The 16,752-nt window shown below is 37.6% G+C and overlaps 2 protein-coding genes across 3 annotated transcripts in view; one reads left to right on the plus strand and one right to left on the minus strand.

Moving 5' to 3' along the window:
• Window positions 1-16,752, plus strand: part of LOC145945978 (uncharacterized) — a 216,783-nt gene that overhangs the window by 8,687 nt on the left and 191,344 nt on the right. The gene's annotated exons all lie outside the window — the stretch shown is intronic.
• LOC145945979 (uncharacterized) overlaps window positions 1-16,752 on the minus strand; it is a 138,726-nt gene that overhangs the window by 6,933 nt on the left and 115,041 nt on the right. For both annotated transcript variants that reach the window (XM_083055306.1, XM_083055305.1), the window contains one exon: window positions 800-1,005. In XM_083055306.1, the coding sequence (XP_082911432.1) occupies window positions 800-988 (189 nt within the window). In that variant the 5' untranslated portion in view covers window positions 989-1,005. The remainder of the gene's footprint in view (window positions 1-799; window positions 1,006-16,752) is intronic.

The following is a 16,752-nucleotide window of genomic DNA, read 5'->3' on the forward strand; positions in this document are numbered from 1 at the left end:
AAGCAGTGGTATCAACGCAGAGTACTAGAGAGAGAGAGAGAGAGAGAGAGAGAGAGAGAGAGAGAGAGAGAGAGAGAGAGAGAGAGAGAGAGAGAGAGACGAGATAGCGGTTTCCCGCCAATTCCGTCGAGAATCTTTTGGATTTTGGCTGTCCTCGCGAAAAGTAGACTAAGAAATCCCCCAGTTCGTATATACGTGAGTGAAAACGGATCAATCGTGTATATTATTCCCAGGGAAACTCCTTCTATCTCCGGAAACGCAGGGCACCGAGATTTTCGAGAGAGAAAGAACGAAAGAGCGCGAAATGAAAACACGGAATGGTCTACTCGAATCTTTTCCGGGATTTCTTCAATTACATCCCGTTCCCGTTTAAGGCGCAATGCAGCAGCAGCAGCAGGGGGATCCCTTAGGATCCGTCCGCGCGCACACGTACGGTCGGGCGAGAAAACGTGGATACTACTGTATAAAGATTTGGCGCGAGAGAAGTCGTGGGAAGTCTTCGTGGCCTGTGTAAACGTGCACGGAAGGTGTACGCGGCCGCAAAGTAGAACTTACAAACTACTGGATTTACGTCGTTGTTGCAACTGGGCTCTCTCTCTCTCTTTCTCTCTTCAGTCTCGTTACCGCAAAGTGCGAGAGTCGAGGTAAGTCGTCTTCGTTTCCAGAATCCATTTTAATATTATTAAGGCCGTCTTCTCGAAAGATAGACCCTGCGCAAGTTACCAGGACTTACTTCGCTCCCTCCCTTCTTTCCCTCTGATTTCATTATCGAAACTTAGAGGAGGTATAACATCCTTACGATCGCCGTAACGCCGGGAAGGTTGAACGCCATGGCAGGTGGTTTTTCCTGGGGCACATATCGGTAGAACTCGTTGCCGTCCTTGTACCATTTGACCGAGTAGAGTTTCTCGTTGTCCAGCTCAAAGTCGCACTCGAGACGTATAGTTTCCCCGCGGGCCACGTGCTTGGGCACTATCAGCTGCTTCATCCTCAGGCCGTTTGCTTCTGCAAACACACATAGCATAACAGAGGCGGATCAGAGAAAATGCACGTTAAAAATGTAGTATTTATATTTACGCCGCGAGCTTGAAACTTGCTTGCTTAAGCAAATTAAACTAGACAAGGATAATTGGAGCAGCGGTGTTTTCGTGTTTTTGTGGAAACATTTAGCGATATTGTTGAAAACTACTTGGAAGAGTAATAACATTTTGTAATTGAAATATCAAAGGAGAAACAAGAGATAAATTGCACTTAAAACTGAAGATGCTCACAGACGCAACAGTGTTCTAATTCATATTTTCTCTTTCTCTCTAGATTTGAGTAAATTAAATATTTATCCAATTTTCTTAATTTATATACATTAATTTTCTTAAGTTTTTAAATTTTGATAATTTATTTTATTTGTATATATACTCCTTTTATACGTGTATATATTTTTGTTCAATTTCGAGATATAATATTATTTCTCAACTTTATAAAGATTATAGATGCGCTGAACTCTGCAATTATAATCTCGCGCTATGCGTCGAAATAATGTTTGACAATCTAATGCAATCGGGATTTAAAGAATTAACAATAATAAAAAAAACCTTACACCAAATTGTGACAAATAAAGTGATAAAAAAACATATGTACAAGCAGAGTGAAACATCGAGTTTTATATAATTCATATTTTTTTTTATACGTCATTTTTCCGGGCCAAGTCCGCTTATGTTATTTTTAAGTGGAAAATTTTGGAAAATAGAAGTGCACTCGTTGCAACAACATTGCTGTTTGGATGCGCGACTCTCCTCACAAACGTTTCCTTCAAAAATTCACGACGAATCGCTCGAGACGTGTCCGACGAATAAACGACAAAGCCCGAACGCGCGACCCGGGAAGATCGCGATCCCCTTTTGCGAGATACGCGCGGTGTCCGGATGACATCACTCCGAGAGGGAGAGAAGATCAAAGGAGCCGCGGGAGAAGCTGGCGAAGAAGACGCGCGTCATGCCTCTCTTTCCCGAGAATGCTCCAGCGATATTTGAATCACCGGGAATATTCTGCGAGAATAGTATATGAATGGAATATGTAATCCTCGTGGAATATACCGTGTATTTATAAGAGAGAAAGAGAGAGAGAGAGAGTGAGGATAGAGAATCTGCGGCAAACGCGTCGACGGAATCCGAGAGGAAGAGGATGATGACGATAACGTCAGGTAAACAGGTGGTTGCCAACGACAATGACAGCTCCATGACGTTTATAAACAAGATATTAATTTCTTGGCACGTTCTTGTTCGCGAACAAGACGAATTAAACGTTTATTCGAATAATAGTATCATTTTTCCCATCAGCTATCCAATAAGTGTCTTCGAAATTTTATTTTCGGCGAAAAATAGGGCACTTTTTTCTCGCGTATAATATAGAAAAAGATATTGTTGAAATAATTTCGAGAGAATATGTCGGTCAATTTGATATTTTTAAAGTAGAAAAATGGTAAAGAGATTGAAGGAATAAACAATTATTAAGGATGTCAAGATGTCAAAACCGTAATTTAATATGATTCCCTAATCGAGAGAATCTTTTTTTCAATGGAATAAAATTAATCAATTCATATTGCAAGACAGATTGCTGATTTATTATTAACATTTAGCCACGATTTTCATTCAAATATTTTTATTTATTTATTTAAATATTATTCTCACTTGATGAGCGACTTATTATAATATCGAGCAAAATAAAATATGTCATCGGAGTTTCTTGCACAGATATAGTATATATTAGATTAAGTAATTGAAGAAGCTAAGCAACAGAATTCTTTTTAATTCAATATTTGACACGCGAAAGATTCTGGAGTCGAGCCCTATAAATTTTAATGAAAAACGTCAAATATTTAACGAAATATATATATGAAGAAACGAGAAGTCGTTTCAATAAAGCGCCGCGCCGGCTTGAAATTTTCAGTGCAACGGGTTAAGTGAAAATGTATTTTTGATTACCGCCTTTACGGGGGTGGACAAGGGTTATACAAGCACAGGGGTGAGATAAAAGCGCAGGTGGCAGAAAGAGGGAAATAAAACGCGGGGAGTGTCGTCGGAATTTTTTTCAACTTTTCTTTGCCTTTCTTCATGATTATCTCAATTATTTCGCTAATAGTGTACGGTAACATTTTCCGCCTTTTCGTAACAAGAGTTGTACGAAAAGTATAATAAAGCGGTATTTCTCGAGACCGGACTTTTTCCTCCCGGGATCTATGGAAAACCGGAGAAACTCTCCGGCGGCGTCTCTCTCCTATGACCGCGCAATTTCTCGAACGACAGGGATAAGAAATAATTCCTGCGCTTCGTTACGTCCGCGAATCGCGAAGAACGAAGGAAACTGGCTTATGTAGCTTCCGGCGGGGTGCGGCCATATTTTCTTACGTGCAAGTAGGGCGATATAGCGTTAGGAAAAACCAGGAGCATTTCCAGAACTAAAGAACTCTATTAAATCGAATTAAGAAGATCGAAACAAAAAATTTAAAGAGTCGGAGAAAATCTTTTCTTTTCCTCATATAATAATATGCAAATTGAAAAGAAATCCTTTAATTTCCTCTTATTCTTTATCTATACAAGTTTCTTTCCATATTGTATGTAATTTGAAGATACTAATAGACACTATCGGGAGTCAATGAATCGCGCCGAAACAAAAGGACCAAATTTTCACGCGCTTTATTTATATCGTATAAAGGAGGCGGATGCTATATATCGAGGACCCCCGTCGAGTTATATCGATGCCGTTTTTTTTTTTTTTTTTCGGCGGCACCACGCTCCATTTGACGCGAAACTTTTGCGCCAAATCATCCGCGGAAACTGCGTTAGCACGATAAGTCGAAATCCCAAAACAAGATTTTAGTATATAGAGATAAAATTAAAGATATTATTATAATATCAGAGAGATATAGACAGAAAAATATATATATATTTCGAAACTGTTTAATGCTCAATAAATCAAGAATGAGTTACACGTCACGCTTCGAGATATTTTGATCAATATATAACAATTTGCTTCAGAAATAGAGTCGAACAGTAGTTGAATCGTTAAATGAGGTGGTGTCAAAGTTAATACGATTGTCTAGAATGATATTTTCGCGTTAAACGGGAATGGAGTATAGTTGGGCTAACGATATTATTGGTTTTTCGTTGGCAGAAATCTATTCTGGTCGTAAACATAATTGATCGCATTATGCTCTATATCCCAGAATTAACTTCTCTCTCGCGGAATTAAATTTTTTTAGTTCCACAGTGGCGACAGATAACTTTAACATTCTCGAATGTTTTCAAAATAATTTGTCCCGTAGAGGAATTTCTTGTAAATAAATAAATATATTTTATTTTGTTTTTATATAAAAATAGCAAATATAGTTGCAGTATCGAAATGTTTTTTTTTTTTTTTTTTTTTCTGAAATAATTATCAACAGTAAAAATATTACCGAAAGATATATATATTTATTTTTGTAAAAACGGATAATTCTCCTCTACATATTGTATTATTTATATACATTATATATGTATAATTTATATATTTAATATATATATTTTATATTTATTAATATATATTTTATATTAGGAACGTTTTATTGTGTGTCATAAATTTAAATATCAAATCTGATTTTTATTTACGGGAGTTTTCCACATTTATTTATGTATTTAAAAATAAACAGAGTGTTATTTAGGTGATGGAACAGCCAGTATAAAAATCTATCGGGCTTATCCCCGTATCGTGACTTTTTCACAAATGCCTCGCAGCGTCGCGAGAGATGCCGAGCAACTTCCTTAATAAATGTCCCCCGCGCCTGTTATTTTATTATAAAACTGCCGGAGCTGTGCGATGAAGTCCCGGCCTTTAATATCCGGAATACGGGATACGATTCGTCATTTTTTTTCCCTAGCATTCTCGCCACAACGCGACGGACCTGCCTTGATTTAATATAAAATGCGAATGTCCGCATATATACACACATACAAGGCAGAGTTTTCTCTCTCTTTCTCTCGTACGCAGTGTTTGCTGTTATCTAAATAAAATTATATAGATGATCATCTAGATGAAATTTTGGCGTTATCTTATCTTTATATAGATAATAAAAATATGTACTATCTATATCTGCATCTTAGATGAAAAAAGTGTTATTTTTACTAAATTATCTAGAATAATGTTCAGATAATTTGGTTTAGAGTCATAGCACATAAAAGTACTTAAGTAGTAGAACTTAAGCAGTAAGCTTAAACCTTACAAATAAAAGTATGAATATATTTTTATATCTCTTTCATAATTTACATTTTTTTTATAACTGTGTTTACATAAGCAATCTTAAAAATAATATTATCTGGAAGTTATCTAGATAAATCGCCATATAATTTTATCTTTTATCTAAATATGTTTAAAACAAAATTATCTTCATCTTATTTAAGATGAATTTACATATTTTCATCTCATCTTTATCTAGCTAATTTTAAAATCATCTAAGCACAACACTGCTCGTACGAATGATATTAGCGCTTCGTCTAAATACAATCCCAATGTAAATCGAATAATGTCCTATCGCGACATAACTCTTGAATTAAATGCCAATAATATCTCACAATCGGTAATACATTTTCGAAGAAATATATCATCGGCTGTCATTTTAATGACAATTTAATGAATTATCTCTAAAGGAAAATTGTCAATTTCAAAGAGACGTATCTCTATTTAACGCCACATTATGCTGTTGTCACTGTTAAATCGCAAACGTCATTCTCGAGTGTTTCTATCTCTCTCTTTCTCTTTTCCTCTCTCGCTAAAAAATATCCTAGCGTGCCGTTATGCAAGAATAAAGAAATATATATAAGAAATCTTGCAGGAAATTGTCCTTAAGCATGCTAATGCGCGGCGCGATACATAGAGGACATTTAGAGTTTTGCATCACGTAACTTTCGCGACGTTGAACACCCTTTCCTTGGTCCCCTCCAGTATTTTCCTTCTTTTTTTCTTTTTTAGGGAGAAAGGTGAGGAAATTCGCGTGTTACGGCAACCTTATAAAAGGGTGTGTGAAGTTGGAACCCCTATGTTATGCTATCACATAGTTCTGTTAAGAGTTCCGAGTTATTTAGAACCATAGGAAGGGTTCTTGATAATTTTTAGAAATAGTTCCGGTCATTACGATAACGAAAATCAGTTTCAAAAAATAGGGCTGCCAACTTCACATTTTTTTACACATCAAGTTCTAATAGTTTTGAGCAGAGTTTTAAGGGTCTTTTAAATAGTTGTATAGTTCTTGATTATTTTTTGAAAGAGTTCTGCAATTTTTAGATAAAAAAACGTACCTTTAATATCGAAGATATTTCTAAAATATCAAGTTCTCGTGAAAAACGTTAAGTTCGTGATTTTCTAAATATTTCGTAAAAGTGTATTAATTTAAAAAAATTAATCTCTTCGAAACTAGATAGAGCCATGCGGTTTTCACGTTTTTTCTTGTCTTATCGAGTACGATTCAGAACTCTAACGTCTTTCCCCAGGACTTGATATTTTAAAAATATCTTCGATATTGAAAGTATGTTTTTTTATCTCTATAAAAATCGCAAAACTCTTTCAAAAAATAATCAGCAACTATGCAACTATTAAACAATTTAAATTTACTCACCTCACGGTTGCTCCTTTGTTGCCCGATGCCTCCCCGGACCTCCTTCTCGTAAAAGTTACGAAACACTTGCACGAACAACCGAAGAGCATTGGAGGTGGAGCTAGACTGGCACTGCCAGGTTCGGAACGCGCAACGATACGTCGCGCCGAGTCGTAGTGGTGGGGGTATGTAGAGGTTGCGACGTGGGAGCTCGGCCAATCACGTCGCGACTACATATGGTATGTAGTCGCGACGTGATTCGCCGAACTCCCACGTCGCAACCTCTACATACCCCCACCACTACGACGTGGCGCGCGTGTCGCTGCGCGTTCCGAACCTGGCAGTGCCAGTCTAGCTCCACCTCCAGTCCTCTTCTTCGGTTGTTCGTGATTAACGGTCGCGCGCTTCTTGCCGGTCCGCGAAAGAACGAGTAGTGTATTAATTAGCATATTTGGTGGTTATTAATTATCGTATAAATCCGATCGCGTCGCACATATCAATATCGTAATCGCGATCGCACACGTGAAATTGATCTCGTCGGCCGTGAATCTCGCTCAATATTCGTCTCGCTTGCGTCCTTCGGCAACTTCAGACTTCAGTGCGTCGCGGCCAAGTCGCTCTCTTGATCATCTTCGTTCGATAAGCCCCTGCGAAAAGTGGGTCTTGGAAAAAGCGGCGACGCGAAAATGCAGCTTCGGTTTTATTCGCGCGCGAATAAGCTCTCGCGAGTCTCGCGTTTTACCGAAACGCGTCGAAGATTGTGATAGCTAAAACCCGGGCGTCGCCGCGCGTCGCGAACGAAAGAAAGTAACGCGAGTGCAAGTGTTTCGAAACTTGTACGAGGAGGAGGTCCGTGGAGGCATCGGGCAACAAAGGAGCAACCGTGAGGTGAGTAAATTTTAATTGTTTAATAGTTTTATAGTTTTATATTCTTATATTATATTTTATATTATATTATTCCTGATTATTTTTTGAAAGAGTTTTGCAATTTTTATAGAGATAAAAAAACATACTTTCAATATCGAAGATACGTTTTTTTATCTAAAAATTGAGAAAGAACTTTTTCAAAAAATAATCAGGAACTATGTAACTATTTAAAAGAACCTTAAAACTCTGCTCAAAACTATTGGAACTCGATGTGTAAAAAAATGTGAAGTTGGCAGCCCTGTTTTTTGAAACTGATTTTCGTTATCGTAATGACCGGAACTATTTCTAATAAAAATTATCAAGAACTCTTCCTATATGGTTCTAAATAACTCGGAACTCTTAACAGAACTATGATAGCATAACATAGGGGTGCCAACTTCACACACTCCTTATAAAAGGACCGCTTTAACAAATTTCGTTTTAACGACCTGATACCGAGCGATTCCGTCCTTCCCACGGACGCATTCCGTAATAAGGCCGAGTATAGCAACGGTTAATTTAACGTAAACTTTCTGGCCTCCCGCAGCACAAAATATATTAACATAAAGAATTTGAACGTGCGCCGGTTTACGTCGGTTTGCCGTTCTTTTTTTTTCCCTCCTTTTCTACGGGACATGAATCGTATGTACATAGAGGGGTCAGCGTCCATAAATTTTCGCCGATTTAACCCTATTATCGAGGATCGCAGTGGTTGTGACGACGTATCCAAACTCCAATACCTCTCTCCTTCTCTCTCTCTCTCTCTCTCTCTCTCTCTCTCTCTCTCTCTCTCTCGGTTGGGAATTTAAAAAATTCATAAAAAATTCGCGAGCGATTTGACGTATTTTTGTAATAATGTATGTCCGACTTGTTCGACTAAATTTTTACTTTATTTTCGCCTGATTAAAGCTGAGAACAAAAGAGACTCATTTTATTTTATATATATACTTGTGTATATCAAAGTTATATTTATGCGCGAATATAATGAATGAAATTTTAATTTAATATTCGTTCGCGATGCGCGCGAATGAGATTTTTTTCATTTGTTATTTGCGAATTTACTTAAAATTCCGCCACACGCGCGCAGATAAACTTCGATTCCGTTTTTGAATTCATTTTTCCTATTGTTCGCACGACGTACCATCGATTTCGCGGAATAACCACCGAATAGAATAGAATAATATTTAGAAGCGCACGGTCGTTCAGCTTTGTCGACGTTAGTTCTGCAGCAATAATAATCATTCACAGCTCGCAACAGCGTGAGAATAGTAACGTTAATTAAAAATTCTGCGGTAGAAATGTGTCCTTATAGTGTGTGTCTTTGTGACAATTTAATTATCCTCGGAGTTATTCTCTTTTATTAAAAATAAAAAAATGTAATTATCAAAATGAAAGTATAAAAATGAAAGTAATATACAGAGATGTGTACATGTTCTATACAGGGTGTATCTAAATAAGTGCGAAAAATTTTAGATGATTCTTTGTCGAAAATTAAGGGGGGTTTCTTATATAAACATATACTCTTCTGAGGAGTTACACTTTTCTAAAGAGGGAGGTAAAAATTAAGTTTTTATTTTTTTTCTCAAATTTCAGACAAATTTAAAAAATTAAACTTGGTGGATATTTTCCATTAATAAAAAGGATATTAATTTTTTTTTTATCTTCCTGTATATAAGGGGATGAAACTAACAACCCCTATTTAATTTTTTATCACAACTTTCTAACTGATAAGAGTATATATGTTTATATAAGAAACCCCCCTCAATTTTCGACAAAGAATCATCTCCTAAAATATATACTCTTCTGAGGAGTTACACTTTTCTAAAGAGGGAGGTAAAAATTAAGTTTTTATTTTTTTTCTCAAATTTCAGACAAATTTAAAAAATGAAATTTGGTATTTTCCATTAATAAAAAGGATATTAATATTTTTTTTATCTTCCTGTATATAAGGGGATGAAACTAACAACCCCTATTTAATTTTTTATCACAACTTTCTAACTGATAAGAGTATATATGTTTATATAAGAAACCCCCCTCAATTTTCGACAAAGAATCATCTCCTAAAATATAAACATATACTCTTCTGAGGAGTTACACTTTTCTAAAGAGGGAGATAAAAATTAAGTTTTTATTTTTTTTCTCAAATTTCAGACAAATTTAAAAAATGAAATTTGGTGGATATTTTCCATTAATAAAAAGGATATTAATATTTTTTTTATCTTCCTGTATATAAGGGGATGAAACTAACAACCCCTATTTAATTTTTTATCACAACTTTCTAACTGATAAGAGTATATATGTTTATATAAGAAACCCCCCTTAATTTTCGACAAAGAATCATCTCCTAAAATTTTTCGCACTTATTTAGATGCACCCTGTATATTGTGAAATCTTTCATATTTCTTTCTCGAAACGAGGCAAAACGGAGAAGACAAACAAATCTTGTAATAATGTAACGCAAAAGATGTCTCGAACTTGGCATAATTTCAACTCTGAAGTATTTGTAAGTGTTATTAGGTACTTGTTGGTCTTAACGACGTAACGCAACTCTACAACGCGACAAATTAAGCGACGCGTTTTAACGGTAAATGTCTGACGCGACTGCGGGTTTCGAAAATTGAGTCCTCCGAGTATACAACAATTACAGGCAAGCGTAACTGAATTACGACTGCTCGCGTGGAGAGAGATGCACTCGAAGACAGGAATACTTCAAGGCAAGAGACTGATGGTAGTGCTTGACATCCCCGGAATTGCCCTCCCCCGAGTGCATCAACCCTCTTCTCTTCCCTCCCCCCTCTCTTTCTCTCTCTTCCGGAATTCCAGATACACGGCGCACCGTTTCGCCGCTTTATTTATGGCCATTGTGTGTTCGTCCTAAAGCTCGTTGCAAAATTAACACGAGAGAAAGAGAGAGAGAGAGAGAGAGAGCACTGTTAAAAAATGATTGTAGGATACGAGCGAGCGTCTTAACAAGGATTGGTAAAGGGAGAAATTTCGATCCTCGTCTGACGTTTGAAATCCTACGATATCCTCACACGTTCCGCACTCGAAAGAGGTACAAGTAATAATTATACGATTTCATCAATTTGGGCTTTCGCTAAGAAACAATTATGATGCGCGATACAGTGAATATGTACCTATTTTGCACAATATTTCTGGGAAAAATTTTTGCAATCTGCTTCCCCTTTCGCGCAATCTTTGATCGTAAAGTTGGCGACAATTTCAGTAGCAGTTCGAGAACGATTAGCTGAATATTCTATGTGACGATAAAGCGGCTGAATTTTTAATTTGCAGAAGAGAAAGAGAGACGATTTTTTTTGTTTCGTTTTAAAAATAAAAAAAAATATAAATTAAAGTACGTTTTCATGAAAAATTCCGATAAGATTATCCTTTCAATTATTCTTTAAATATGAATGCTTTTATATCGCTGAAAAAGCAAGCCGGTTTGAAGATTGAGCGAAATCGCTTTGTGCAACGCGAGTAAGGATGAAGGTAAAAACCTCGTTTTTTAAAAAATGATGAAAATAGATTATAAATAGACCCGTCCACGAGCTCCCAATGAAAACGAGAATAAATTTTAACAGATAAGAAGAATAATGATAGTGTATAGGCAATATTATATACAAGCGCAAGTTGCATCATAGTAGAAGGAAAAGAAGGGATTAAAAAAAACATAGTAGCCGAATATTAATAATCGCGACGACGAAATTCACTCAATCTCTTTTCCGCTGATGTTGGAAACGTGCCTAAATGACAGATGTCATAATCGTCATAATTAAAAAAAAGGGAAGACGTACAGAGATTAATATATCTACACTGAGAGAATTTTTTCTTACAATTTACCCTGAAAATGGTAATCGTGGGACAATATAGTATGGAAAGAATTTTATGAGAATTTATCTAAATATTTATCACAATAAAAATAATAATATCTATCACAATAAAATATAAAATATGTTTGATTAATTTTACACTAAACTGCATAGTGCTACACTACATATTTTATTGTGATAAATATTATTTTTATTGTATGATAAATATTAATTAGAGAAATTCTTATAAAATTCTTACCATATTATCCCACGATTACTATGATTTTCAGGGTAAATTCTAAGAGAAAATTCTCTATGTGTATATCGCTTTTCTACGGCAAAGTTGGAATAATCTCCTCTCCTTCGCACCGACATTACAATCGCGCCCTTAAATTAATGCGACTTTTCGCGTCGTCTGCCGGCGGCGGGCGTCGCCCGAAGTCCGCGATATTTCATCAAATTACCTTTTCGCTGTCCGCGCGGGGTCATCCCTGATCCCCCCGTCCATCCCCCCCCATTGTGCTCGATTTTTCCACGTCTTACGCAGCGCGCAGAATTAATGTGGCCGTTCGCGGTTAAATCAATCGGAATTCGCGCGGGCGCTTCTGCTCGCGAAGGGGATCGCATTTTATGTAATTTTCCATTTACCATCCCCCTCTGCCCCCCTGCCTTTTTTCCCGATTCACCATTCGACGACGACGGCCATTTCGCCCCGTGCACACTTTCTCTATATCCCTCTTTTAACCATCTTACGTAACCGCGGAGGGAGAGAGAGAAAGAGAGAGAGAGAAATACGGGGTATTAAATCTGCGTTGCGTCGCCAGACGTTAGGAGCGCGTCGAAAGAGCGCTCTTTTAAGGACCGTTTGACCTTTCCGCCATAGTTTCTTTTCCTTCGTCTTTTTCTCCTTCTTCCTCTCCGCTTCTCCCTTCTTTTTTTAATGCTCCTTACACCGACGTCCTCTGTCGGGTATTAGGAATTAATGTACCGGCATGACCGCCTCAATCTTGCAGTCTCTTTTCGTTTCCCGCGACAGCGGATTCCGTAGCTTCTCCAACTTTAAAGAGCGCAACGGAGACATTTTCCATTTTACATTTATGGAACTTTACATTATATTGTGAAGAGGAGATGGAGTAAGTTTATAAAATTTTATTTTTAAGTGTCACTTTCTTTCCCACTCGTTCTTTTATCAAATATTCCTCGAAAGAATTATGCGTTTTTTCTTCCGTCACGTCGTGTGACAAGCAAATCCTTAAAAAAATAAAAAAAAGGGGGGGGAAAAATGCTACATCTTTCTTAATTCACTACAGCATTTGACGATTGACCGGTGGATCCCGATGGTCGCTTCACATTTCAATGAACAGATCGATGATTTTCAGGCTTGTGTTACATAGAGTGTCTGGTCTTTCTTCTCCTCTTTGTTTTTGACAAACGTACCGTCATCGTCGACATTTCGATTCGTCGCGATGCACCTTAACAATGTCTCTATACACATTTTTATACTTCTCTCCTTCGGCTTCCCCTTCCTTTCCCCCTTTTATTCAGCAATGTTACAAGGCCCCGAGAGCTGCTGCACAACGATATCCAATGCGCCGGGCTATTCCCGCGGAAGGAAACGGGACATCTTTTATTCTCGCACTCTGACATGAAAAGGCACTTTTATTTTTGCAGACCGCCTCGCTCTCTCACTCTCTCTCTCTATGTGATCGCCTCTCTCTCGGCGCGCACTTCTGCTATTTCTTCCCTCTTGAAAACTCTCGTGGGGATATCAATGCTCACATTCGCGAGCGGGGTTTACGGCGGGGTTCGAGGCGACTTACAATATGGATATCGCTCTCGTACCTTCAAAGAATTTCCTCTCCTTCCGCCTCTCCATCGTCGTCCTTCTTCCAATTTCCCCGTATTCCTTCTCTAATCGTCTTGCGCGGATTCTCGAATCTCTTTACCAGTCGTGTGTACGCTTTTGTGCGATCCTCTCGCACCGCGCGATTTCTATGTGCGTCTGTCAACCCCTTGTTTCCGTGTTCCTCTCTTGCTTCCGTATATTTATATCCGCAAAGTGACGAGTCGTTCATTATTTTTTTCTTTTAACGATAAACCGAAAAATATTTTAATGGCGCAGTCTATACACTGACCGGCAAACATAAAAAGCCATCTCATCTATAAGACTGGTTTACTTCATAAAGGTAAACAAAATATGTTATAAGTTTTTTTAGAATTGAAAGTTATATTAATTAAGTGTTTTTAATTAAGAAGTAATCATTTTTTATTTAATACTGTTAATATGTATTTCTAAACAATCGTATATTTAAGAGTGACAAAATAGAAAAGCAAATTAAGGTAATATATGTTTTAATTTAATTATAATATTTATAATATATTTATAATTTATTATAATTTTAATAATAATATATTTTAATTTAAATAAATAACAATATTATTTTAATTAATAGTCAATATCATTTTCTTTATCCTCAATAACTTTTTGAAGTCTTCTTAGTATGCTTTCAATTAAATTTTTCAAATGTTATGAATTCAGATTCATAATTTTGTCACTCTTAAATATACGATTAATTTAGAAATAAATATAGTAATAAAAAATGGTTCCTTTTAATTAAAAATACTTTTACTTAATTAATAAATTTTCAATTTCAGTTATAAAAAACCTACAACATATTTTTTTTTACCTTTATGAATCAAATCAGTCTTATAGGTGAGGTGGCTTTTAATTTTTGCCGGTCACTGTATAAAATAATTCCTAATGAATAGAGTTCGTCGTCTTGAAACGGTACAGCTTTGCGAACAATGGTACAAATATCCTCGAAAGCTCAAAATAAATTTAGATTAAAATATTCCCTACTCCTGTAACGTTCTCATTGTAATAGTCTGTAATGTAGAGCCATTTTGGACGCAAAATTCTCCCGAGTAACGTCGGGAGCATCATAAAACGCTGAATCCGATCGCAATCTCGTACCGCAGACCCGCGTCGCACTTTCCGCTAATTCCGGTCCGTTTTCTCGGCGCGCGCCGGCTCTCCTTTATTAATCACCGTAAATAACCGCGCAGAGGAATTACGCGGTATTAGACCGCGGCAATTGCGTCCGCACGCACTCGACTCTCATAAAGGACCCCATCATCTTGAATACACACTGCCCTCTCTCTCCTCTTTCTCTTTAACAACGTTTTCCCTCCTTTCCCGTACTTTTGCACGACTAGTCTCTCGCTCTCGAGAGCGCGGAAATCTACGTAGGATTAAAACGCGCAACTTCTCCTCGCATAAAGGAGCAGGTTTTCCTGTGTTTTTTCTTCCCTATTCTCTCTCTTTCTACTTTTTTTCTTTCTTTTTTTTTGTCCGCCTGCACGACCGCCACTTGATCGTAAAGATCCCGCCTCGGCTTTTTACCTCCCTCCCACGTCGCAGCGAGCCGTCAATTAATATAGGATCACGGTTGAATTTATTATATAGTAACCGGCCGAGTGAAAAAGTATCGCGAAAAGTACCGTTTCTTCCTCGCTTCCCCACAGTCCGTCGCGCTCGACGTCGACTTAATTAAAGACGTCACAGACCTAAAGACTTTTATTGAAAAGCTTACGGCCGCGTCTCTAGGCGGTGCTCATTAATTGCGGGACGGACGCTTTACACGCCGCTAAAGACTGGCCTCGATCATATATATGTATACACGCGATCAATGAGCGCGCTATTTGCATTGCACTTTTATGTACTCCGTACACCGGTTTCGCTGTAATCGAATCGGCAATTTTCGAAAAAAAAAAAAGAAAAAAACAATGCATACATACACACATGGCGAAAAAATCAAATTTCAGTAGTTATTTAAAAGGACTATAAAAATAACAAAGTGTGTTTTCGAAAAATTCGTTTTTATGTCGCGCGCTGTATCTATATTCGAAATAAGCGATTTATTTATTTTTTTCATATAGAAATGCATCTTCGTTACGGTATCGCAAATTGTCAGTTATCATTTGATCTCGTTAAATCAATTTTTCTAACTTTACATGGTGGAATGGAATCATATCATCTTTCTAGGACAAGGATATTATCGTTCGGTGATCGAAAGCGTTTTGCAAAATTTGGAAAAAAAGCAATTTTCTTCGTGAAACGATCGTCTCGCGTTGAGCCGCGTAGGTTAAAAACTCACGTTTTGAAAAATTCCCTCTCTCTCTCTCCTCTCTGCTCTCGTCAAACTCCCGGAGCTTCGATGAAATATTGTACACGTTATTTTTTAACGGATAAACCGTAAGCTTCTCTAGCGTGACTGAGTACGCGACGTGAATACGCGGCAAAATATTAACTGATTTTTTTGTTCGCGGGCTTACTTGAAAAGGGGGGAGAAAGAAAAAGAGAGACGAGCGACTCCAAGTTCGCACCGGGAAAGTTTCCCCGAAATTTTCAGAGGCGCCAAGAGAGAGAGAAAGAGAGAGAGAGAGAGAATAAACCCATGCCCCGGGTAAATAGCGGAGAAAAAATGTTCCCCGGTTATTTATGTATGCCGGGTGCATTGTTCGAAAGAGAGGATGCCCCCTCCCTCCCCTTTCGCTCCCCCATATATTCCGTTATTATCGAGAAACTCAAAGTTACTCGCTGAACTCATTGGGAAAACTCGGCACGAATACTCGTCGAAAATATTATCATTCGCGGGCTCTCAGCGGGAGTTTTCGCGCAGGGTGAAATTTCAACGACAGGTGAGAGAGAAACGAGATAAAAAAAATACCGTGCCGCGATATTTATTTATACTGACCCCATATTTTTGGAGAAGTACCAAAGGGTGCGACTTTTCAGAATCTTTCCGAAACATTGCAAAAAAAATATCGATCCTTATATGAATATTCTTTCATGAAAATATTTTCTTGAAAGTGTGTCCAAAATATTTGACATACACATACACACGTGACAAAATGGGTATCTATTATTAAAATAAATTGTCACCATTTTTTTTTCAGCGAAAAGAATTTTGTTACGTGTTTTAAAAATCGCTTTAATTTATCGAAAAACGAGATTTATGTACAATAAGAGGTAGCTTTGAAAATTTTGAAAAGATATTTTCGAGAGGAAAAATAGGTTTTCATATCACACTCGCAGTCTTTGTGTAAGAGGTACCGAAATTCAGATCGCGCCAGCAAAGAGACCGATTTCTTATGCGGACGACGACGACGTCGAGGAGAGGAGAGGAGAGGAGAGGAGAGGAGAGAAACTCGCTCAAAATTCGAAGCGGAAGACGGTGGCGCAACGAAGTTAGCCGCGGAAAATTCGGACGCGTTTATTCACGCGCCGAATTCGTTCCTCCGTGCTGTATCCTATACATCAGCGGTGGCGGTAGCTTCCGCAGCAGCAGCTGCAGCGACGAGAGAACCAAGAAATTACCGAAAAGGATGAAAGAGAAATGCAATGCGAGAGAG

The sequence above is a fragment of the Prenolepis imparis genome, unplaced genomic scaffold (assembly GCF_030444845.1).
Source record: "Prenolepis imparis isolate NDT839.2.m4 unplaced genomic scaffold, iyPreImpa1.0 SCAF_15, whole genome shotgun sequence".
NCBI classification, from domain to species: domain Eukaryota; kingdom Metazoa; phylum Arthropoda; class Insecta; order Hymenoptera; family Formicidae; genus Prenolepis; species Prenolepis imparis.